The 25,769-nt window shown below is 38.0% G+C and overlaps 1 protein-coding gene across 3 annotated transcripts in view; it reads left to right on the forward strand.

Annotated features, from left to right (window-relative positions):
• FOXJ3 (forkhead box J3) overlaps nucleotides 1-25,769 on the forward strand; it is a 153,943-nt gene that overhangs the window by 94,258 nt on the left and 33,916 nt on the right. For 2 of the 3 annotated variants that reach the window (XM_047724681.1, XM_047724682.1), the window contains exon 6: nucleotides 13,879-13,980. The exons of the other annotated variant lie outside the window; for it this stretch is intronic. In XM_047724681.1, the coding sequence (XP_047580637.1) occupies nucleotides 13,879-13,980 (102 nt within the window). The remainder of the gene's footprint in view (nucleotides 1-13,878; nucleotides 13,981-25,769) is intronic. 3 annotated transcript variants of the gene reach the window in all.

The following is a 25,769-nucleotide window of genomic DNA, read 5'->3' on the forward strand; positions in this document are numbered from 1 at the left end:
CATGAGTGGGTAGAGGGAAAGGGGCAAGCAGACTCCCTGCTGAGCGCAGAGTCCGACATGGGACTTGATCCCAGGACCTTGAGATAATGACGTGTGCCAAAGCCAGACATTTATTTTATTTTATTTTATTTTTTTTTTTAAAGATTTTATTTATTTATTTGACAGAGAGAGATCACAAGCAGGCAGAGAGGCAGGCAGAGAGACAGGAGGAAGCAGGCTCCCTGCTGAGCAGAGAGCCCGATGCGGGACTCGATCCCAGGACTCCGAGATCATGACCCGAGCGGAAGGCAGCGGCTCAACCCACTGAGCCACCCAGGCGCCCCAAAGCCAGACATTTAACTGACTCAGCCACCCAGGCACACTCCAGATGCTTTTTAAATAATTTTATGTATATTAACTCATGTAATTTTTATAATAACTACAAATAACGAAACTGATAGGTATGGATGCTCAGTAAGTTGTCAAAGGGTAGTAGGGACAATAAATATCAAGGCCAACATTATGAACCTAGGTAGTCTGCCTTTACAGTTTACACTCTTTACATCTGTCCTTTCCTGCCACTAGTATTTATTATGTTGAAGACCACAACACTGAATCATATTTCTTTTTATATATGCATATCTTGTGTGGGCTAATGGTCCATGATTTTAGAAGAGAACCTCTACATTGAACGTAAGTATATATAAAGTTTATATATATATACAAAGAGACACACACACATACATGATTAGGGACATAAATAGATTCTAAGTGACAGCACAAGTACTAACTAATAAGTCTGTTAGACCAGGCCAAGGATAACTAAAGTGACTCAGAATAGATAATGCTGCCCCCAGAAGGCCTCTGGGCAGAGGAATGAAACTTTGCATGTAACTTTTTTGAATTGAAATGGTAAAGGATATTGTTCCACTTGGAGAAAACAGTGTGCATGGTTAACAGGGCAAGAAATACAGGTGGGCATACTGTAGAACCTTTTTAACTGTAGTGAAGAGTTTAGGCTAGAGTGTGGACATTTAGATAAGGAGTGGAATCAAAACAGTTAAGAAAGATACTTCTCTTTATATAATACTCCTTGCAAGAGGAAGATGCTATAAAAAAGCAATTTTCCCTCTACCTTCTAGGTTCTTGGCTGAGACCCCCCTCAATAATAAAAAGGCAGATTAATAGGAGAAAAACAAATTTAATTACATATGTACATATGGGAGTCCCACAAAGATATGAGACTCAGTGGCAGCCAGCCATTTGACGTTTATATTACCATCATGAGCTGAGGAAGGGGATGTGGGTCTGGGGCTTCAGAGAGGAAGAAGGCAGTTCACAGGAAGGTGGGAGAAAAGCAAATGTTTGGTAAATAAACGTTTGTCCTGCCATGCAGATAAGTCAGATATAATCGACATGCCAAAGTGGCATGTTCTGGGATGGCTTGTTCCGAACCCCATCGGTGCTGAGTAGGTGGAGCTGCCATTGTGAAATGACAGTGACCTGAGCTAGGGATGAATGAGTATGTAAGCATGAATAAGTTCTCTAGAAAATTAGCATGGTATCTGGTCTCTTAATATGTACTCATAATTGTGTGAAATGCTGCTGTTTTACCAGTTTCATTTGATGTATCTTAGTTTTCTAGATACTGTGTGTCAGGCATTGTGCTAAAATGTTACATGGTATACCAAGTACAATGACACATAATGAAACATAATTCTAACACAAGGAAAAATTATGTATAGAAAGTATTATAAGAAAGACATGACACATTACTGTATGCAGAGGAAGGAGACATTGTTTTACTGGGACTATCTGGAATGGCTTCGTATGGGTTTTGTGGCTTAGCTTTCAGGTGGAGATGGGCAAGGCAAGATAAAAGGCAGCATTCACTGAGCACACAATTCTCAAGTGCTCCGTGCCAGCTTTAGGCAATGCTTTAGGTGCTGGGGAAACATTTAACGAAACAGACATTCTCTGCTCTTCTGAAGTTTATATTGTGATTGGAGGGGCTTTAGATAGGGAGGCAAGAGATAAGAGGTCATGATCAAAGATACCGTTTGGGCTTGAATAGTATCAGGATTTGGGAGAGAACAGAGTAGTTCATTTTATTTGGATGAGTTTTTCCTCTTTTGCCTTAATTTGCATTATTCATGCCATTCATTGAGAGAGAGGTGGGGAGAGGCCGTGCACCAGCACACACCTTTTACACATACCTTTTATATTTTAAGCCTAGAGCTATAAGAACTGGGGGAATAGTGGTAGGCAAGACAGACTCCTCATGAAGCTCTTAGTTAAGTAGGAAATCTAAACTGATAATTCATAATCTTGCTTGCTGTCTCAGCATAATTAATAGTACCCTATTCATTCTCAAAGCAGCATTTGTAGGATATATTATGTGGTCATTCTAAAGATGAGGGTCTTGAGAACTTTGGGCCCATATAGCAGAGAACTGATGTTTCAGTGAAGCCTGTTGAATAAACAGAAATAAGGCAAATGAGGGGTGATTGGCAGTGTGAAAGAGTGAAGGGGAATTATATGTACAAGCCTAGTCATTTAAAAAAAAAAAAAAAAGTACCCAAAGGGACACCTGGGTGGCTCATGTGGTTGAGCAACTGACTCTTAATTTCAGCTTAGGTCATGACCTCAGGATCATGAGGTTGATCCCTGTCTTGGGCTCAGTATGGAGTCACTTTATTCCTCTCCCTCTCCACCCCCCCACCCCCTACTCACAAACATGTGCACCTCCCCCCATTTCATTTTTCCTGTCCTATTAGTTTCTGGTTTTGTATTGATTAATTTCTCTTTTAACCTTTTGCATATATTTTGCTTTTTAATTTGGCTTTGCTGTTCACTTTAACCAAAGGGTAAATTGAAAAGTGCCCTGTCTACTGGAAGCTGTTTAGGGTAGAAAAAAGCAAAAAAAGCTGGATATTACCTATGGAGATTTTATTTTTTGAAGACTAGAAAACTGAAACTATTCCAAGGGAACTGAATGTTATAGGAATAGAAAAGGGAACTCTGGTTTTAGCAGTTCTTTGTTGAAAAAAAGTGCTTGAGAGAATGAGTGCTTCAGATTAGTATAGTTTATCTCTTTTTTCAAGTTGATAATCACAGAAATATATTCTTCTCTATTCATTCTTCAGTTGGTGTCCGCCCCCCCCCCCCCCCCCCCCCCCCCCGCAAGCTTAAATCATGTATCTTGGTTATTTTGTAGTGTCATTCTTTGCTTATTGGAATCTGTTAAAAGCAGTGTGAGGCCCATTCAGGGGGGTTTGTGGGGTCAAAATTGTGTTCATAATACTAAAATGTTCTTTATCTTTTTTACTTGTAATTTTTCGGAGGTTACATGACCTATGATTTTGCCATAGATTGAATGTAGAGATCTTCTATTAAGCAAAGCAAAGCATTAAAGCACTTTCCTTAAAAATGTAAAATAATGCCATTCTTCTTACTAAGTTTTTTTTTTTTTGGAGGCTATATTTTTCATACAAAACAGTATTTATGTTAACATGCAGTGTGTCATTGTTTTAAATAAGTTTTGTCTCAGTTTAAAATTCTAATAGGTAAATATAAATAGATATGTTACATAAATAATAGCTCTTTGGAAACCTTAGTAACTTTTAATATAAGTGCAAAGGAGATCAAAATTTTGAGGACTGTTGTGCTAAAGGAAGATTTCCTATCTTTTCCAGGAGACATTCTTTTTGAGAAAAGAAGATCCCTGTCATTTGAGTCCTACTATAAATAGACAAGGAACTGAGTGCAGGTAGTTTGAGGGGGGATACTAGGAAAGTGGGGTAATTATCAAGTCAGTTACCACCGTATGGGCTGGCTCAGTCAAACTGGGAAATGCTGGGAGGTGGTTTAGAACTCTGGGCAGCAAGCTTTCTTTCTGTCAGCTCTTCCCCTTCATTGGGGTGATGATGCTGCTGGGGACATTACGTTTCTGCACTTCTGGCCAGATCTACACAAAGCCAAATCATGCTCCTCGACTGGGGGAAAAAAAATGCTCAGGTGGAGATGTAGAGGTGTTTGTAGGAAACAGGGTAGAGACTAACACAGAAGGTAACGTGGTTGCTACGTGTCTTCTGTTGGTGGAGTGTGTTGATGTGTTTTCAGATCTGTGCACCTTTTGTTTGTTTTTTATAGCCTCTTGCATTTTCATAGTCTTTATTTCTTAAATTGGATCCAATCCAGGAAATCCTTTAAAAAATCTTTTGTCTCTTCAAGGTGTGTATGGGTACAGCTGTTAAATCAGTAGACTGAAGGTGCTTCTTTTTGAGTATATTGTTTCTTATAATTGAAAGAGACTCTTCCTGGTCACTGGTTAGTGTTTGCCTAAGTACCTCATTCAGGGTTTTAAAATAAGTAGACAGATTCAGTATTGCTATAGAAAAAGTTGAAATGGTTGTATGTAACTTTTATGGATAGTGAGGACACATGTTTACTGTGTTTCTCTTGTATGCTTGGCATAGGTAAGGTGCTTTGAAAGAATTCTGCGTAGGAAATAATGCCCTTGGGATGCTGCCAGTGGTAGGAAATAGAAATTCTAGAAACAAAACCAAAAAAATTCCATAGTTTGTGTTATATTTTAGCAGCATTTAATCATCCAGAGTTCTTCTGTTTAAGAACATAGTAAAATTATGAGCAAAATCAAGTCATGTTACAAAGTCATGAGGGGTCACCTTTTTTTTTTTTTAATGAAGGGTCACTTTTATTAATTACAAGATTTAGGGGAAGTAGAACTTAGCCAGGAAGTTAGGAGACCTAGTTTTAAAGTTATTGTGTTATAACTTAGGTGTTTAATTTTTCTGACTGCAGTTTCTTTATATATAAATGTAAGTGGATTGTCAGCTCTATAGTCCCTGAAAATCCCACAAGTGCAAAAGCTCCAAGGCAGAACATGCCTGGGGTTTTGAGAAACAGCAAGGAGGTCCCTGTGGCTGTTCTAGTGTGTGGAGGAGGGAAGAATAGTAGTGATGTGGTTTGGAATATAGGTGAGGTTCGGTGGGGTGAGGTCCGGAGCCGACCACCAAGAAAGTATTCTTGAGATGTCTTTGGTGCAAAATGGTAGTTTATTAAAGCACGAGGACAGGACCCATGGGCGGACATAGCTGCTGTACTGGGGTTGTGAGGAGTAATTGATTATATACCTGGGAGTTTGGGAGGTAGGGAAAAGGGATGTTTCAAAAGGATTTTCATGTTAAAGAAGACTCACTGGATATGGGTACTTGAGGCCTTGCCATTGTCAAGTTAAGGTGGCTTTTCCTCCTGGCAAGGCATTAACATTAAGATATTTGGGAGCTTCCTGGAGTAACGTTACACTTTGCTTGCTTCAAGTATCTATCTGTCAATGGGCTGCAGGTTGTAAGGACATTTGAGTACCTGTATTTCATTCTGGAAGGTAGGTTATTTATAGAAATACTTTGTTCTTGTAAATTGCTAAGACATTTTTAAACCGAGGGAGGCTCATGTCTTGCAGAATTGTGATCTCTATAAGTTAACTATTTATTTTTCCTTTCCTTAGTTTTAGGGCAGCCAGGAGTGCCAGAGGAATATCACATATATCCCATGGTGGGGTGTTTTGGGTGTCACTTTCTGCTTTGTCTTCAGCTTGCCTTCTATTCCCTGGTCAGTAGGACTTGACATCAGAGAAGTAAATGGTGGGAGCAGGACGTACAATATGTAGAGCCTTGTATGCCTTTATAAAGACTTGGGTTTTACTCTAAGGGAGGGGTAGAAAGCCATTGGAGGGCTAATCAAAGTAGTGACATAATGTGACTTATATTTTAGCAGGAACCTTGTAGCGGCTATAGGAGAACAATGGTAGAAGCAGGGAGATAGGATATTGCTATGGATAGTTTTGCTAAAAGCTTCTGATGCATTGTTGTGGAAATTATTTGAGGGAGTAAGGGCCAGATAAAATACATAAACTCGCTATCTTAAACATGTTGGCCTTTGCAACAACAAAAACAAAACTCAAAAGAACCCTTCTGGGACGCCTGGGTGGCTCAGTTGGTTGAGCAGCTGCCTTCGGCCCAGGTCATGATCCCAGCGTCCTGGGATCGAGTCCCACATCGGACTCCTTGCTTGGCGGGGAGCCTGCTTCTCCCTCTGCCTGCCATTCTGTCTGCCTGTGCTCGTTCTCTCTCCCTCTCTCGCTCTGACAAATAAATAAAATCTTAAAAAAAAAAAAAAAAAAAAAAAAGAACCCTTCTACTCTGCAGTTATCCACATTGGATATTGGAACAGAAATGAGGGCATACACATTACTTTTACTTGAAGTTGTGTGTGACAGTTTGAGGATGATTACAAGTTTAATCAGGAAGATAATGTAGATGGATGGATAAATAGAAAAGAGGACATTCTTCTAGGCAGAATATTCTACATTTACTGCATATCTGAGGTCGTTGTCATTTTGTGACTTCGTTTCTGTCATTGTTATGCTGTGCGATTTTGTTAAGTGTTCCCCCGCTTGTGTGCTTTTGGGGGTGGGGGTGGGGAGGTATCTCTAAGCCTGAGTCTGAGTAAGGGGGATTCAGTTAAAGGTCTAAGTGATCAGAGGAGGGAGGGTAGTTACATTCCTACTCTTAGAACTCCTAGAACTGGGGGGCAAAAAAAAAGAAAACAAAAAGCCATTTATTTCAATTGGGTGAACATGTACTGAGTGTACATTATGTGGGAGGAACTGTATGTTGCCTCCAAGAGGTAGGTATGAATAGAATTTCCTGGGGGTTATAAAGTTAGAGAAATCGTATCCAGTGAGGGATTGTAAACCAGGAAGTCTTTTCATGAGGATTCATTTGGATGAATGGGTAGGATTTAGGTGTGTGTTTGTTGTGTGTTTTTTTTTTAACAGTACTATTGAGAGATTGTTTATGTACAATTCATCAAATAAAGTTTACAATTTGAGAAGTTTCTACAGGTGAAATTACCACCAGTGTCAAATGAACATTTTAGTCACCAGCAAAAGTTTCCTCATGCCCCTTTGTTATTCATGCCTTGCTCCATTCTCATTTCCAGGCAGCCCTGATCTGGGGGCAGGAATTGATATCTTAATGGTATTGATTATTCCAAGCCATGAAAATGTTGTATCTTTTCATTCATTAGGTTTCTAATTTCTGTCAGGAATGTTTTTTAGTTTTCTGTGTAGGGGACTTGGATATTTCCAGTTAGATTTAATCCTGAATATTTTGTTTTTGGAAGCTATGTATTTTAAAATCAGTTTTCCAGTTGCTTGCTGCTGTTATATAAAAACTTAATTAATTTTTATATATTAACTTTATATCCTATAATTTGTTAGATTTGGAAGTTATTTTATAGTGCCTTGGGATTTTCCATATAAACAGTTATTTGACCGTTTTCCTATCCCTCTTACTCTTCTATCCCTCCCCCCCTTATTATAGTGAACTAGAATCTCCAGTATAGTGTTAAATAGAAGTGGTCATCCTTCCCTTATTTCCATTTTTAGGGGGAAAGTGTTCAGTGTTTCATGCCTAAATGTGACATATCTATAGGGCTCTTTGTTAGGTATGCTTTATTAGATTGAGGAAGTTCTCCAGTAAGCCTCGTTTGCTGAGAGTTTTAAATCATGAATAGGTGTAAGATTTTATCAGATGCTTTTTCTATGCCTACTGAAATGATCATACGGCTTTTCTTTACTCCGTTAGCATGTTGAAATATACTGGTTGCAATTAGAATGTTAAACCTTGCATTCCTTGGATAAACCTTATGAGTCATGATATATTATCCCTTTCATATATTGTTGGATTCAGTTTGCTCTGCTTTGTTACAAGATTTCTACATCCGTGTTCATTAAGGATATGGATTTATAAATTTCTTCTTTTGTAATGTCTGTCAGGTTTTGGTGTTAGGATTATTTTGGTCTCCTATTGGTAGTATTCTTTCCTCTGTTTTCAGAAAAAGTTTTTGTAGATTGGTATATCTTTCTTTAATGTTTGAGCAAATTCATTAGTGAAACCATCTGGCCTTGCAGGTTTTTTTGTGGGTATGTTTTGATGTTTAATTTACTTGATACGGGACTATCCAAATTTACTTTTTTTTATGACACTTTTGGCAAATTATATTCTTAAAGGAATTTGTCACTTTCATCTGAGTTGTTGAATTTGTTTTACAAAGTGGTTCATCATGTTCTCTCTCTCTCTTTTTTAAAGATTTTATTTATTTATTTATTTGACAGACAAGTAGGCAGAAAGGCAGACAGAGAGAGAGAGAGAGAGAGGAGGAAGCAGGCTCCCTGCTGAGCAGAGAGCTGGATGCAGGACTCCATCTCAGGACCCTGAGATCATGACCTGAGCTGAAAGCAGAGGCTTTAACCCACTGAGCCACCCAGGCGCCCCCTCATATTCTCTTTTAATATTTATAGAATCTGTAGTAATAACTCCTCTTTCATTCTTGAAATTGAGGATATGTATTTTCTCTTTTTCCAGTATAGCTGTTTTTTATTAGTCTTTTCAAAGAAAGAGGTTTTGTCTTTGCTAATTTTTTTCTGTTGTCTGTTTTCTATTTATTTCTGTATTTATCTTTATCATTACTTCCTTCTACTTACTAATTTGTTCACTTACTGATATTTCTAGTTTTTTGTTTCCAGCTTGGGTAATTAATTGGTTTGAAACCTTTCCCCCTTGTAATATAAGAATTTAAAGCCATAGGTTTACCTCTAAGGCTGTGTTAACTGCATCTAACAAATTTTGGTATGTTGCATTTTTTTAATCATTTAGTTCAAAATATTTTTAAATTCTTTTGTGAGTCTTACCTGACCCATGAATTCTTTATATAAATGTGTTAATTTCCAAGTATTCCACATGTTGGGTTTTCCTAGATATCTTACTGTTTTATAATACAGTTTTTTTTGTTTCAGTCTTTAGATATTTATTAAGACTTGTTTTGTGACTCAACATGTGCTATATCTTAGTAAATATCTGTGCACTTGAATATGTATTCTGTAGTTTGGCATAGTGTTCTTTAATATCAGTTAGATCAAGGCATTTGGTAATATAGCCCAGTGTTCTTTTTTTTTACTGATTTTTTTTTAAAGATTTTATTTATTTATTTGACAGAGAGAGATCACAAGTAGACAGAGAGGCAGGCAGAGAGAGAGAGAGAGAGGGAGGCAGGCTCCCTGCTGAGCAGAGAGCCCGATGCGGGTTTTTTACTGATTTTTAATTGTCAGTTTTTTTTTTTTTTTAAGATTTTATTTATTTATTTATTTGACAGAGAGAAATCACAAGTAGGCAGAGAGGCAGGCAGAGAGAGAGGAGGAAGCAGGCTCCCCGCTGAGCAGAAAGCCTGATGCGGGGCTCGAACCCAGGACCTGGGATCATGACCTGAGCCGAAGGCAGCGGCTTAACCCACTGAGCCACCCAGGCGCCCTAATTGTCAGTTTTTTGCTTCATGTATTTTGAAGCTCTGTTATTCGTCACATTTACATTTATAATTGTTATGTCTTCATCAATTCTTTTATCAGATGTTTTTTAAATGTCTGGTATACTCTGTCTTAACATCTGTTTCTATCTGATATTAATATAGTCATTTTATCCTTATGCTTACTGTTTGCAGTGTATACATCTTTCCATGTATTACTTTGAACTCATCTGTGTCTATATGTTTGAAGTTGTGATTGTTGTAGGCTGCAGTTTGCTGAGTCTTTTTTAGTATCTCTCACAATCTTTTTATAGAAGGGTTTAGATTATTAACATTAATGTTAATTAACATTAATGTAATCACATTATTATATTATGTAGTTAATTACATTAATGTTAACTAACTTAACATTAATTAATGATCTTGTTAGATTTAGGTCTATATTTTGTTTTCTGTTTGACTTCTGTGTTTTTAGTTCCTTTCTTTCCCCCTTTCCTGGCACCTTTTAGATTAGTTACATTTTATTTTTATTTATTTATTTATTTGTCAGAGAGCGAGAGAGAAAGTGCGCGCGCGCGCACACAGGCAGGCAGAGTGGTAGGCAGAGGTGTAGAGAGAAGCAGGTTCCCCACTGAGCAAGGAGCCTGATGCAGGACTCGATCCCAGGACCATGGGATCATGACCTGAACCGAAGGCAGTGGCTCAACCGACTGAGCCACCCACGCATCCCTACTTAGATATATTTTAGGATTCTGTTTTATCTGTTGGTTTTTTAACTGTAGATGGGGATTTGCAGTCTGCTCAGAGTTAATATTTTACCATTTCATATAAAATGCAGAAATCTTCCAACAATATGGGTCCCTTTTGCCTCTTTCCTCATCATTCCTTCTAGTTGTAATATGTGTGATAATCTGCATGTATTGGAAGTCTTGGCAAGACAGTGTTATAAGTTTTGCCTTAAATAATCATATGTGGCTCTTAGAACCTAAGAGGAAAGCAGCAGTCTTTTATATTTACCCAGATGTTTGCCATTTCTAGTGCTTTATTTAACTTATTCGTTAAGGTCCAAGTTTCCCTGTGCTGTAATTTCCCCTTAGCTTAATGAACTTTCTTGTAATATGTGCAGGTCTCCTGGCACCAGATTCTCTTAGTTTCTCTTTCTCTGAAAATGTCTTTCTTTTGCCTTCATTCCTAAAGAATATTTTCATATGATACACAGTCTAGACTGGAGGTTTTTTTTTCTAAGATGTTTATTGTCTAATGACCTCCATCATTTTTTTTAAAAAAGATATATTTATTTATTTGAGAGAGAGAGAATGATCAAGAGGAGGGGCAGTGGGGGAAAGAGACAGAATCCACGAGCAGACTCCCCACTGAGCACTGAGCCCAACTTGGTGCCTGACCCCAAGCTCCGAGATCATGACCTGAGCCGAAATGAAGAGTCACCCGCTTAACTAACTAAGCCACCTAGGCACCCTGGGCCTCCATCATTTTTATGAGAAATCTGATCATTTCCAATCAGTGTTCTTCTGTAGGTGAAATGTCATTTTTCTTTGGCTGCTTTCTGTCTTCGTTTTTTAACAGTTCAGTTATGATGTATATAAGTAGGATTTCTTTTTAATTGATCCTGATGTAGGTTCATTGTGAGATTCTCAAATCCGTACATTTTTTTTTAAAAGATTTTATTTATTTATTTATTTGTCAGAGAGAGAGAGAGAGAGAGAGAGAGAGAGAACACAAGTAGGCAGAGTGGCAGGCAGAGGCAGAGAGAGAAGCAGGCTTCCCAGTGAGCAAGGAGCCCGATGTGGGACTCGATCCCAGGACCCTGGGATCATGACCTGAGCCGAAGGCAGCGGCTTAACCAGCTGAGCCACCCAGGTGTCCCTCACATCCATACATTTATTTTTAAATAAATTTCTGAAGTTTTCAGTCATCAGTCCTTTCATATTTTTTCTGCTGTTGTGGTGTTTCTCCTTCCTCTCCTTTTGGAACTCTAAACATGTTAGACTGTTTTGAGTTTATCCCATAACTTTCTGATGCTCTGATACTTTCTTTGCCCAGAATGCCTTTTGGCTGTAATAACAACAGTTTGAGGATAGGTTTTGGGATACCTAGATCTTCTGGCTTTTCTAATCAGAAAATTTATTGTCTGTTAATAAAGGGCACCTGGGTGGCTCATGTGATTGGGCAACTGCCTTCGGCTCAGGTCATGATCTTAGAGTCCTGGGATTGAGTGCCACATCAGGCTCCCAGCTCCACAGGGAGTCTTCTTCTCCCTCTGACCTTTTCCCCTCTTAGGCTCTCTCACTCTCTCAAATAGATAAATAAAATCTTTAAAAAAAAAAATCAGGGTACCTATAACTAAAAATATTTACCATATTATTGAGCTCATCAAAGCATGTAAAGAGAATGTTTATTCTTTTGATTGAACCAGACTGAAGTATCCATAAAGAATATCTAATTAAAAGATTTTTAAAATTTACCATCTAATTTATAATAGCAGAGGCTATGAATCTGGCTTTGTAGGAAAATAGTGTCTTATATCGAATCTGTGCCTTTTCTCATTACTCACTATTAAATGTCCCTCTGTATCAGAGATCCTCAGCATCGATAGCAGATATGTTCTAGTAGTTGTCATAGCAGCTAGCTCTCACTGTGCATTTCAGGTACCATGCTGAGAGCTTTGTGTAAATCATTTCATTAATGCTCTTAATAGACCTCTAAAGAAAGTGACATAATCCTCATTTTTATAGATGGGTAAAAGAACATAAAGGTTGATAATTTGTATACCATCACACAACACAGGCTTTCCTCTTCCTACCAGTGGGGAAGAGTGAGAAATAGTGAACCAGTAGTTGGGATGGAGATGACTCAGTTGAGTTAGAGGAACATGAGATTTGCAGGGTTTTGTTTTTTTGTTTTTTGTTTTTTTTTTTAATATAAAGATTTTATTTATTTATTTGACAGAGATCACAAGTAAGCAGAGGCAGGCATCAAGGAAGGGGGAAGCAGGCTCCCAGTTGAGCAGAGAGCCCAATGCAGGGTTTGATCCCAGGACCCTGAGACTATCACCTGAGCTGAAGGCAGAAGTTTAACCCTCCGAGCCACCCAGGCGCCCGAGATTTGCAGTGTTCTAAAGCAATCTTGTATGTTAATTTTGGTTTAGCTAAGTTGGACTGGCACCAAAATTGAGGCATAAACCAGGTTGTCTTTGTAGTTCTTCCATTTGTATTTCTGAAGCCATTTGCCACTTTTACCTTACTCTCAATGTGTACCCAGCACATAAGTGCTAGATTCTATCTTCCAGGGGGCAGGGTGGGGAGGTGACCCTTGTCTTTTTCTCTTTTTTCATTTCAGTCAAGCTGCCTGTTCCTTACCTTTGTAGGTTATCTGATGAAAGAAATTAATGATGAGGATTAAGTGATAAATAGATTAATCTTAGAAATGGGTCTCAGTGAAAGTGCTCTCTTTTTCATTCAGTGTGATCTTTTAAAAATGCATCTTCACTTGGGACCGTGTGGCACAGGTTAGGTTGTTTTTGCTAGAAAAGGAATATACATAGAACTAGCATCGTAGCCACAAATTATTCCTATCTGTCCTTTGTTAGTTTTCAGCATTTGAAGTTGAACATTCTTGAGTCCTCAACAAAGCCATAGACACTATCTCTTATGAACAAAGGAGGAGTTATCACTATTTATATCCCTGATTATAAATACAGAATTTTGACCCCCATATTAACTCTATTAACTGTGTCTGTAAAGTTGTGTTATTCAGTACTGTTCAGTTGCACTAATAGACAAAGGAAGAAAACCTTAAATCAGATTTCTCTTTCAAGTAGAAGTTTGAGCTGTTAAATTTAACAGATAGCCAGGTGTGTTCCACAAGTTCATTCAGATTTCCATGTTCCTTCTAATCTCATCTTTTCCGTGTTCCCTAGAGTATTACCCTTGATTATTTGGTTAAGCAAGATTACCACCACTGTGTCTGTGTCCCAGCCTGCAATAATAGGGAAAGACAGAATAGAGGACAAGCAGGTTCTTTTCAAAGACATGATCCAGAAGTTGCACATATCTTGCTCACATCTCCCTTACACAAGTTAGTTACATGGCCACATACACCTTAGTCACATGGCCACAGCTACTTTCAGATGAAGCTGGAAAAGGTAGTATTTAGCTGGGCTGTCATAAGTCAATAACTATAGGGTTTTATTACTAAAAGGGAGAAGAGAGGAAATGGATAGTAGAGGACTATTAACAGTCTCTATTTTTGCTGGACTATCTCGTAGTCAATTAAAAGAGCTGGTAAGAAGTAGCCAAACCAATGGACTTTGTGATACCAAGTCAGTGGCATATTAAAATATAGTACAAGAGATTTCAGTAGGGATTTAAATTCATGTTTTCAGAAACAAAACACAAAACTGGATGTTGGAGAATTTGATGAAATACCTTCAAATTGTGTTAAAGTTGCTGGATATATGAGCTAATAATTATTTATTTTGTTCTTGTATTTTAGGCCTCAACTCCATATAGCATAGATTCAGATTCTTTGGGAATGGAGTGTATTATTTCGGGAAGTGCCTCTCCAACTCTGGCAATCAACACTGTGACTAACAAAGTAATTCTGTTTTTTTTTTTTTTTTAAACACTTTTTGAAATGTTGTTGAATAATACATTTAATTTGTCTTTATGATAACAATAGCGTTCTATATGATTGAGTTTAAAGATGACATAACTTTGGCTAGCCTGTAATGGCAGCTTGAAAGCTTGAATCCACAATGTTTTGAGGTATACACAAATTAGAAGAAAATAGTTCTCTAAAGAAGTTGGAGGATGCTTACTGGGAAGCTCTGTTTAATTTAAATTCTTGACAGTGCCAGTTCCCATTGATGGAATTTTTGAGTTAGTATTTTATGGAATCAGTTTGTTTCAAAAACCATTGATTATCCCTCTAAATATATGCTTGAAAAAAAATTTTCAGATTCCCAGGGGGTCAACAGAATCTAGTAAAATGAATAATTTGGACAAACTCATAGAGTTCTTTGAATGGTAGTCAACCTGTTTCATAATATTCAAGTGTAGGTGCATATCCAGAACTAGTATGTAGTAGTCTGCTTTCTTTTCCTTCCCTTCCTTTTCTCCCCTTACCCCCTCCCATCCCTTCCTCTTCTCTTTTCTTTCTTTTTGAAGCAAGGGTCAGAACTTCAAAATTTCATGCCAAGTCATTAGATACCTAGTGAAATACCAAGTGTTTTTTTCTTTACAACGTTATTTCTTAAGCTCATATCTCAAAACCCTAAAAAGTCTCTGGGAGATTCATGAAGTAACTAAGTTCTATGCATGTATTTCCTCCCTTACTAGACCATGAGCACCTGAAGCCATATATGTCTTATGCTGCTACTCTCAGTCTCACTTTCAGATCTTGCTTTTTTACCTCTTCTCCTCTCTCCCTTGCTTTCACTTGTTCTTGCTTTATTTCTTCTACTTTATCATGCACACACATAAACACACACACACTTATATACATATAATTATACTGATATATATAGGATCTTTTTATTTGTAGAAAGATAATAAACCAATAGAAGCAGACTATCATTAGCGACTGATCAGATTGACAATTTAGAAAGGCAACTGGTAGCTGAGGTATAGAGTATTGATTTTTCCCAAATACTAATCCATGGAATGATTCCATCAGAATCACTTAGGGGAGGTGTATGTGGGTGCATGTGTACGAGTGTGTATTTAGTGGTGCTGGTGATAATTCCAAGGTATTATTGCAGGCCTGCCAAATCATTTATTTTATACTGACAGATAAGGTTCAGAAATCTGTACTTTAAGAAATCATCCCTGTGCTCCTGAGTGGCTCAGTTAGTTAAGCATCTACCTTCTGCTCAGGTTGTGATCCAGGGTCCAGGGATTGAGCCCCACATCGGGCTCCCTGCTCAGTGGGGAGCCTGCCGCTCTCTCTCCCTCTGCCATTCCCCTTACTTGTGCTCTCTGGCTCTCAATCTGTCAAATAAATAAATAAATAAAATCTTAAAAAAAAAAAAAAAAAAGACACTATCCCTCTTTGTGCCCAACTAAACTTGAGAATTTCTAGTGAGGCATATGGTCTAGAATCAGAAATATCCAATATTGTTCTTTGTAGTAGTCCAAGTAGGAGATACTAAGGCCTAAATATAGATAGTTGTAGCTTTTAGGAAACAGGAAATAGTAATGCTGGACTTCATGATGAAATAATATGGAGGTCAAAAAAACTGGAGTTCTTGGACTTATGCTACTAGATGCGATGGAATAGCTAGTATTAGATTAATCCTTCTTTCTATATAAAATACCACCATCCCCGACTAACAATAAAAATGAGGGAAGAGGCATTTGAGCACAGAAAAGCTAGGACTTCAGGGCTAAAGATTCCAGGAAAAATGGAAATATATTGAGATAAGCCATGCATATTTCCCTTGGGACATTTCTCAGTTCTCAATGCATGGCAAAGAGGCTAAACAGAAACCAGAAGCCTAGACCAGTCATTGGGCTAGGAAGACAAACACTGGAGTTTGAGGCTGTCAAATAGCCAGGGCTTGAAGACTAAGATCTTCTTGAATCTCCCAAGTGAGTTCAGCTTGGAAGTATTATCCACTTAAGGCATTTGCTAATTCCTAACTCATATGTATTTGGACTCAGGCATAGACAAATCAAGTGGATTTTTCACTACTCAGAATCAAGCAGTCTCACAGGAAGGAGGGAACAATGATTATTGTCCATGATCTTCAAGGAGGAGGGGGAGCCATGGTAAACACTCCAGCCTTTCAAGTCGATACCTCAGAAGGGTTATGTTCTGTAAGTAAGAGCAAACCAGAATAGACCAGCTTCAAATTGTTACTAGCGTGGTTGCTATATACTTTATAGTTTATATAATACTTTTCTACTTGCCAAAAGAAAATTAAATCCTTTTTGGAAGAAATAACATTATGCTGAGCTTTTACAAGTTTTCATAAGTCAGATCTCACTTTCAGTCAAAAACTTTAGATATTACAGGAAACAGGATCACATGATTAAATAACAAGGAGATGGGTAGGGAAAGATAGCATAAACGTATTTATAAGTGATCTGGATAATGATTTTAAAGTAACTATAACTAATATTAGTTCAAGAAAATAGTTGAATTATAGAAAATTTATCAGAGAATTGGAAGCTGTATGGAAGAATGAAGAGGAAACTCTAGAACTGAAAAATATAGTAACTGAAATTAAGAATTTGATAGATGGGTTTAACAGCAGATTAGGCACACCAGAGAAGAGAATAGAATAGTGAACTGGAAGAAATGTCAATAGAAGATATGGAGATTGAAACAACAGAAACAATGGAAAATTCAGAAAAGCTCAAGAGATAAAATGAGATATAGGGGAAGAAATCTAACTTGTTATTAGGGTTTCAGAAGAGAGGAGAAAGGAATAAAGAAGAAGCAATATATTAAAATTTTTAAACTGATGAAAGATAACACAGTGTAGATTCAAGAATTTCTTGAGAACTTCAAGAAGAATTAATGAAAAATCCTTACTAGCTGTCCCCCCTCCCAAATCGAGCTGCTAAAAACAAAGATGAACAAATCTTAAAATCAGAGGCAAAACCAGGCAACTTCAAAGGAATAATAGTAAGCCAGGCACTGACTTCTGAATAGAAATGATAAAAATCAGATACGAGAATGAAACCTGTATACTACTGAAAGGTAATACCTGCTAATCCAGATTTCTACAATTAAAATTTCTGTGCAAAATGAAGTTTAAATCAGTAGGTTTCTACAGAGAGAATATGTTACTAGTACACCAGTATTATAGAGGGAATTAATTTTTCAGATAGAAGGAAATTATCCTGTGCAGGAAAGAACGAAGAACACCAGAGAGTATGTCTGTTGGTAAATCTAAGTGTGTATTGAGTGTTTATAAAAATACAACAATAGCAGTTCTGTTACATAACACAATGCCTTTGAGTCTAAAATACTATAGAAGTTAAAAGACATGACAGTATAAGGGTAAGGCAGGAATATGGTTGACCCTAGAACAGTGTGTAGTTTAGGGGTGCCGATGCTGCTGCTTCCCGCACAGTTGAAAATCTCTGTCTCTGCCTTTGACTTCCCCAAAACCTAACCAATAATCTGCTGTTGACTGGAAGCCTTACTGATATCATAAATAGTTCATTAATACATGTTGTGTTATGTTAAATGCATTATATACTATTCTTACAGAAAAAAGCTGGAGAAAAGAAAATGTTAAGAAAATCTGAAGGAAGAGAAAAATACTTTTACAGTACTGTACTGTATATTTATTTATTTTTAAAGATTTTTATTCATTTGAGAGAGAGAGAACATGCATGAGTGTGAGTGTAGGGAGAAGCAGAATGAGGGGGACAAGCAGACTCCCAACCTGATTGTGGGGCTCAGACACTCAAATAACCGAGCTACCCAGGCACACCTATTTATTTATATTTTTTAAATCAAACTCTCTGCCCAACATGGGGCTTGAACTCACAAGACTGAGATCGAGTTGCATGCTCTACCTACTGAACCAGCCAGGCGCCCCAGTAACTGTGCTGTGTTTATCTTTTTTTCTTTTCTTTTTCTTTTTTTTTTTTTTAGTGGGAGGAGAGGCTGGGGGAGAGGGAGAGAGAGAATCTTCAGCAGGCTTCGTGCCCAACCCTGAGATCATAACCTGAAACTGACTGAGCCATCCAGGTGTCCCTGTGCTATGTTTATTGAAAAAATTCTGTATATAAGTGGACACATGTGGTTCAAAGCCATGATGTGAAGGATTAACTGTATATACAGTTAAAGTCTTTGCATTGCAGTGGAAGTGGTGGAAGTACTAAGTCAAGAACATATTATAATATTTAGGGCAGTGGTTTTTTTTTTTTTTTTTTTTAAAGATTTTATTTATTTATTTGGAGAGAGACAGTGAGAGAGAGCATGAGCAAGGAGAAGGTCAGAGGGAGAAGCAGACTCCCCATGGAGCTGGGAGCCCGATGTGGGACTCGATCCTGGAACCCCGGGATCATGACCTGAGCCGAAGACAGTTGTCCAACCAACTGAGCCACCCAGGTGTCCCAGGGCAGTGGTTCTTTTAATACATCAGCATTTGTCACAGTAAGTAGGAGGTCTTGTTAAAACCCAAATTGCTGGGCCTCACCTGAGAATTTCTGGTTTTAGTACGTTGAATTGGGGTCTGAAAATTTGAATTACTTTGTTTTTGTTTTGTTTTTTGGGGTTTTTCTTAAGGATTAAAAGTAATCTCCACACCAGTGTAGGGCTTGAGCTCAACCCTGAGATCGAGTCCCATGTTCCACTGACTGAGCCAGCCAGGTGCCCCGAAGATTTTTTTTTTTTTTTTGAGTAATCTCTACACCCAACATGGGGCTTGAATTCCTAACTCCAGGATGAAGAGTCACACACACTCTACCAACTGAGCCAGCCAGGCACCCCTGAAAAATTTGAATTTCTAACAATACTCAAGATACTGGTCATATTATTACTTACTACAAGAATAGTAAAATAATATAAAGTAAATAAGGAGAGGCGCCTGGGTGGCTCAGTTGGTTAAGTGGCTGCCATCGCCTCAGGTCATGATTCCAGGGTCCTTGGATTGAGCCCCACATCGGGCTCCCTGCTCGGCAGAGAGCCTGCATCTCCCTCTCCCTCTGCCTGCTGCTCTGCCTACTTCTGGTCTCTCACCATCTCTCTAATAAAATCTTAAAAAAAAAAAAAGGAAAAAAGGAAAAATAATATATCCAAAAGTAGACAAGAAAGGAGGAAAGAAATGAATAAAGAAGGGAGAGGGAAAACAGGAAAACAAATATGTACTTAAATTGAGTTGTGTTGGATTGGGCTCCTGGGTGTCTCAGTTGGTTAACCTTCTCCCTTTGGCTCAGGTCATGATCCCAGGGTCCTGGGATGAAGTTCTACATCAAGCTTCTGTGCTCAGTGGGGAGTCTGCTTCTTCCTCTCCCTCTCCCTCTTTCTGTCTCTTTCTCTCTCTCAAATAAATAAATTTTTTTTTTTTAAAAATTGAGTTCTGTTAGGAAATAAACGTAAATGTACAGAATATTCCATTTAAAAATCAGAGATTGTCAGACTGGATGAAAAATAAAATTCACCTATGTGCTGCTTACAAGAGAGCCAGAAAGAACCTCAAGCAGACTCTGGGCTGAGCATGGAACCCAATGTGAGGCTCGATCTCACAACCCTGAGATCATGACCTGAGCCAAGAGTCAGACACTTAACCAACTGAGCCACCCAGGCACCCCACCCCGCCAGAGATATATCTTAAACCACAAGACGTATTACTGAAAACAAAGATATTTTGTTATGCAAAAGGATCATTTCAATAAGGAACAATACTAAATTTATATATGCTTCAAGAGCTGACAAAACTCAAAAGAGAAATGGACAAGTCCTTGACCAAAGAGGAAGATTTTAACATATGTCTCTTTATAACTCATAGAAGCAAATCAGAATCAAAACATAATCACACAAATTCCATTAAAGATGCAGAAGATTTGAACCAGGAAATTAGGAAGTTTGTTCCACTTGAGGCATATATGTACATACACATACATATACATACATACATACAGATACTTAACAATTGCAGAATATGCTTTTTTTTAACAGGATTTATTTATTTTAGCAAGCGAGGGAATGTGGGGGAGAGGGGCAGAGGAGAGAGAGTCTAAAGCAGACTGCCGAGTGTGGAGCCTTTCTTGGTTGGATCTCATGACCTTGAGATCATGATTTGAGCCAAAACCAAGAGTTGGACACTCAGCTGACTGTACACCCAGGCATCCCCCGAATATACCCTTTTTATGTGCACATGGCATATTTACCAAAATTGATCATGTAATACTGATTTATGCTAGACCATAAAGGAAGTCTCAGCAAACTTCAGAAGACCAACACCATATAGTGTATATTTTCCAGCACAGTGGAATTAAGGTAGAAATAATAGCAAATAGATGATCAGATAATCACCCAAAGTTTGCAGATTAAGCAGTATAGTTATAAATAACCCAGGGATCAAGAAGAAATCCTAATAGAAAATACTTTGAATTGATGACTAATAGACATATGAATTATGAAAGCCTATAGAAGGAGTAGAGTTGAAGTATTTTTTTTAAAGATTTTATTTATTTATTTATTTATTTAATTTTTTTTTTAAAGATTTTATTTATTTATTTGACAGACAGAGATCACAAGGAGGCAGAGAGGCAGGCAGAGAGAGAGGAAGGGAAGCAGGCTCTCTGCTGAACAGAGAGCCCGATGCGGGGCTCGATCCCAGGACCCTGGGATCATGACCCGAGCTAAAGGCAGAGGCTTTAACCCACTGAGCCACCCAGGCGCCCCAGATTTTATTTATTTATTTAACAGAGATCACAAGTAGGCAGAGAGAGAGGAGGAAGCAGGCTCCCTACTGAGCAGAGAGCCCGATGCGGGACTCGATCCCAGGACCCTGGGATCATGACCTGAGCCGAAGGCAGAGGCTTTAACCCACTGAGCCACCCAGGCGCCCACAGTTGAAGTATTAACCTTAAATGTGTATACTAGAATAGAAGGATTGAGTATTAATGATGTAAGCATCTAGATAAAGAGCAAGATAAATCTGAAGAAGACAAAGGTAGTAAAAAATAAATAAATAAATAAGTCAACAGAAAGAAGCTGGTTCTTTGTAAAGATTTGTTGGTTCTGGCCAACATGGAATAACAGGGCCTAAATTTACTCCACTACCTGAAACAACTGACAAAGTAGACAAAATATATGAAATAGTGGTTTTCAAGAGATTGAGCCATAACACAGTCCTCCTGAGAAATTGTGAACAAATAAGGTCGCCCCTATGATTGTCCTAGCTTACTGTTTCGAGAAAGTTTCTAAGGCCCAGAGGTCTCACTGAGTGGAGCCAGGTGGAGTTGGGAGATCATGGAATCCCTGAGGTGGCTAGAGTTCACAGGGCACCATATTAGAGAGGAGAAAGCTACACCAAGAGAGAATTCCAGTGATATACTGAGGGTGCCCCCTGAGTCTTCAGTTGGTATTTATAGTGCACGAGTAAGGAAGACTAGGGAAAGAACCACCTGCAAGGATTAGTGTAGAAAATTACTGATACTTCTGTAGGGCCAGGCATAGTTACTGTTCACACAAAAGTGAAAGTCTTCATAATTCACAGGTCATTAAGTAAAGTACTCGGGATTTTGATTCAGTAGTGGAATAAAATTAACTCTAGACTAAAATTGTGCTCTGGTCCTATCAACATACCTTCAAAGCAAAACTCAAAAGGATTGGTCTGTTTTCAAGTAATTCTAATTTTAAAATTTGATTTGAAGTTTCTTAGATGTAATTCAGAGACCATTATAAAATTTCCCCCTTTAAAGTTACAGCTAGTGGTTTTGGTATATTCACAAGGGTGTGCAGCCATGAACCACCATGTAATTCTGGAAAATTTTCGTCACCCACCCTGGAAAGAAAAGCCTGCACCCATTACCAGTGATTTCCTATTCCATCCATTTCTTGTAACTGTTAATTTACTTTTTAATTCTGTGGATTTTCCTATTCTGGACATTTCATATAAATGGGATCATATAATTTGTAACTTGTTATGTCTGACTTCTTTCACTAAACACATTTTTCAAGGTTCAGCCATGTTATAGCATGTATCAGTACTTTATGCCTGTTATCAAATAATTTAACTGTGTTCCAGAATAAAGCTCAAGAAGGTTTATAAGAATACAAAAATATGGGTGCCTGGGTGGCTCAGTGGGTTAAGCCTCTGCCTTCAGCTCAGGTCATGATCCCAGGGTCCTGGGATCGAGCCCCACATCGGGCTCTCTGCTCAGCAGGGACCCTGCTTCCTCCTCTCTCTGCCTGCTTCTCTGCCTACTTGTGATCTCTGTCTGTCAAATAAATAAATAAAATCTTTAAAAAAAAGAAGAATACAAAAATATCTAGCACTTATCAGTATAAAATTCACAGTGGTCTGGCACCCAATAAAAAATTACCAGGCTGGGGACGCCTGGGTGGCTCAGTTGGTTAAGCAGCTGCCTTCGGCTCAGGTCATGATCCCAGCGTCCTGGGATCGAGTCCCACATCGGGCTCCTTGCTTGGCAGCGAGCCTGCTTCTCCCTCTGCCTGCCACTCTGTCTGCCTGTGCTCACTCTCGCTTCTCTCTCTATGACAAATAAATAAATAAAATCTTAAAAAAAAAAAAATTACCAGGCTGGCATAGAAGTAGTAAAAAAAAAAAAAAAAAAAAAAAAAAAAAGTTAAAAAAAAAAACAAAAAGCAACTGTAATGAGGAGAAAATTAATCAAAACTGACCCAGAAATAACAGAGATGATAGAATTAGTATAAAGCAACATAAACAATTATCATAAGCCAAGATATAGAAATAACCTATCATTGGGTGAATGGGCAATGAAGCTGGAGGTATATGTGTGCATGCATGCATGTGCACTCACACACACAATGGAATATTCTTTAGCCATGAGAAGAAAATCCTGCCATTCGAGACAATGTTGAATGGACCTTGAGGGTATTATGCCAAGTGAAATGTCAGGCAGGAAAAGACAAATACTGTATGATATCATTTATATATGGAATCTTAAAAGGCCTGATTCATAGAAAGTAGAATGGTAGTTACCAGGGGCTATGGGACAGGAAAAATGGAGAAATGTTAGTCTCAAAACGTATAAACTTTTCAGTTATAAGATGATTAAGTTTGGGGGATCTTTTATATGGCATGGTGATTATTGTTAACAATATTGTATTCATGTATACATGAAAGTTATTAGGTAAGTAGATCTTAAATCAAAAGGAAATGGTAATTATGTGAGGTGATGGAGGTGTTAAAGCTATGGTGGTATTTAATTTGAAGTATATAAGTGTATCAAATGAACACATTGTATACCTTAAACTTATATGTTAATTATATTTCAGTAAAGTTGGGAAAAGCCCAGTTTTTACAACTGTATTCCATAGAGGAGTAAAAGGATAGGTTGAACATTATGTAGACATATGGAAGATACTCTTAAAATCCAAATCGAACTTCTTGGAGATACAAATTATGTCTAATTTGAAAAATACGCTGGGTGGAATGAACAACAGATTAGACATTGTAGAAGGAAAGATTATTGAAGATAAAAAGTTAGACAAAATGAAACATGAAAAGACTAAAAAAGTATGTAGAATATTTGTGTGCTGTGGTAACAACTAGAAATCTGGATCTACAGAAAGGAATTGGGGACCAGAAATGGTAACTATAGGTAAATATAAAGCATTTTTAAAAAAATTTAAATCTCTTTAAAAGATAATATACTGCTTAAAGCAAAAATAACAAACATATTGTGGGTATATAACATGTAGAAGTAAAATACAGGACAACAATAGTATTCAGGCAGGTAGAAGAGAAATGGAAGTATTAACCAAACAAATGTTAAACATAAACTTTAAGAAACCTAGCTATCATTCATAAGTGATATGATTGTTTATGTGGAAAATTCAAAAGAAATCTACAGATAAGCTCTTAGAATTCATGAATGAACTTAAGTTCTTAATAGAAGATCAGTGTTTGACTTTAGAAATCAATAGCATTTCTGTGTATAAGTCAGACAATTGGAAAATAAGATTAAAGAAATAATAAAACTTACATTAACATTCAAAAACATTAAATACCTAGGATTAAGTGGAAGGTGAACTCTACACATAAAATTATAAAAAGTTACTGAGAGAAAATGCATATATAAATAAATGGATACATAATTTTCATAGGGAAGGTTATTGTAAAGAAGTCAGTTTTTCCTCAGTATACTTACAGATTTAATATCCCAGTCAGAGGTCCACAATGCTTTTTTGGGGGAAGGAACGGGAATAGAAAATGACCAGGTGATCTTAAAATATAAATGAGAATCCAAATGGCAAATGGTAGTTAAAGATAATGTTGAAAGAAAAGGTACGGTAGCAAGGCGCCTGGGTGGTTTAGTCGTTAGGTGTCTGCCTTTGGCTCCGGTCATGATCCCAGAGTCCTGGGATCGAGCCCTGCATCAGGCTCCCTGCTCAGCGGGAAACCTGCTTCTCCCTTTCCCACTCCCCCTGCCTATGTTCCCCCTCTCTCTGTGTCTTTCTCTCTGTTAAATAAGTAAATAAAATCTTTAAAAAAAGAAAAGGTATGGAGGAGGATTTATACTTCCAGTTATCAAGAGTAAACCTACAGTAATTGAAAGAGTGGTATTGGCATAAGACAAATAGACTTACGGAACACAACTCAGTGTTGTCTCTCAACAAATGGTGCTGCTCTACAAAGGAAGTGATAAAGATGTAAGAGCAGAATTAGTGTAAAGCTTTGTGTAATCCTTTAGCTGATTTTACTGTAAAAGGACAGAAAAGGATATACATTGTATGATTCCATTTATTTTTTTAAAAAAGATTTTATTTATTTGACGAGATCACAAGCAGACAGAGAGGCAGGCAGAGAGAGAGGGGGAAGCAGGTTCCCTGCTGAGCAGAGAACCCGATGTAGGGCTAGATCGCAGAACCCTGAGACCATGACCTGAGCAGAAGGCAGAGGCTTAACCCACTGAGCCACCCAGGCGCACTGTATGATTCCATTTATACTTCATTCAGAAAACAGATAAGCTAACCAATAGTGGCGGAAGTTTGGTATAATGGGTGCCTATGTCAGAGAGGGGGATGGGTAATGACCAGCTGGTTAATGATTGGGAGAGCACATGAACTGGCCTTAAGGAGTGCTGGTTGTGTTCTGTATCAGAGGTTCTGTGGTCTGTGGACACTTAGGTAACTAAGACCCTTTTGGGATTCCATGAGGTCAGACTATTTTAATGATAATACTAAAATATTATTTGCCTTTTCCTTTATTTTTATATTTTCATTGATGCAGCATAAGCAGTAGTAAATGTTAGCACAGATCAAGGCGGTGACCCCAAAGTGTACTAGTATTCATTTTATTCTTCCCTGCCAACACCCCTCAGGTTGAAAAAAAAATACTAGTTTAACTTTTTTTTTTTTTTTTTTTAAAGATTTTATTTATTTATTTGACAGAGAGAGAGATCACAAGTAGGCAGAGAGGCAGTCAGAGAGAGAGGAGGAAGCAGGCTCCCTGCCAAGCAGAGAGCCCGATGCGGGCCTCGATCCCAGGACCCTGGGACCATGACCTGAGCCGAAGGCAGAGGCTTTAACCCACTGAGCCACCCAGGCGCCCATACTAGTTTAACTTAATGATATCCTTGGTGAAACAGGAAAAATAGTTTTATCAAGTTGTGACCTTTGAATACATGTCTTTTTAATATTCTCTGTGATGAAATGGGAAGTATACATAAAACACTTAGACTACATGCTGAACTACATTGATTGCT

The sequence above is a fragment of the Lutra lutra genome, chromosome 4 (assembly GCF_902655055.1).
Source record: "Lutra lutra chromosome 4, mLutLut1.2, whole genome shotgun sequence".
Classification (NCBI taxonomy): domain Eukaryota; kingdom Metazoa; phylum Chordata; class Mammalia; order Carnivora; family Mustelidae; genus Lutra; species Lutra lutra.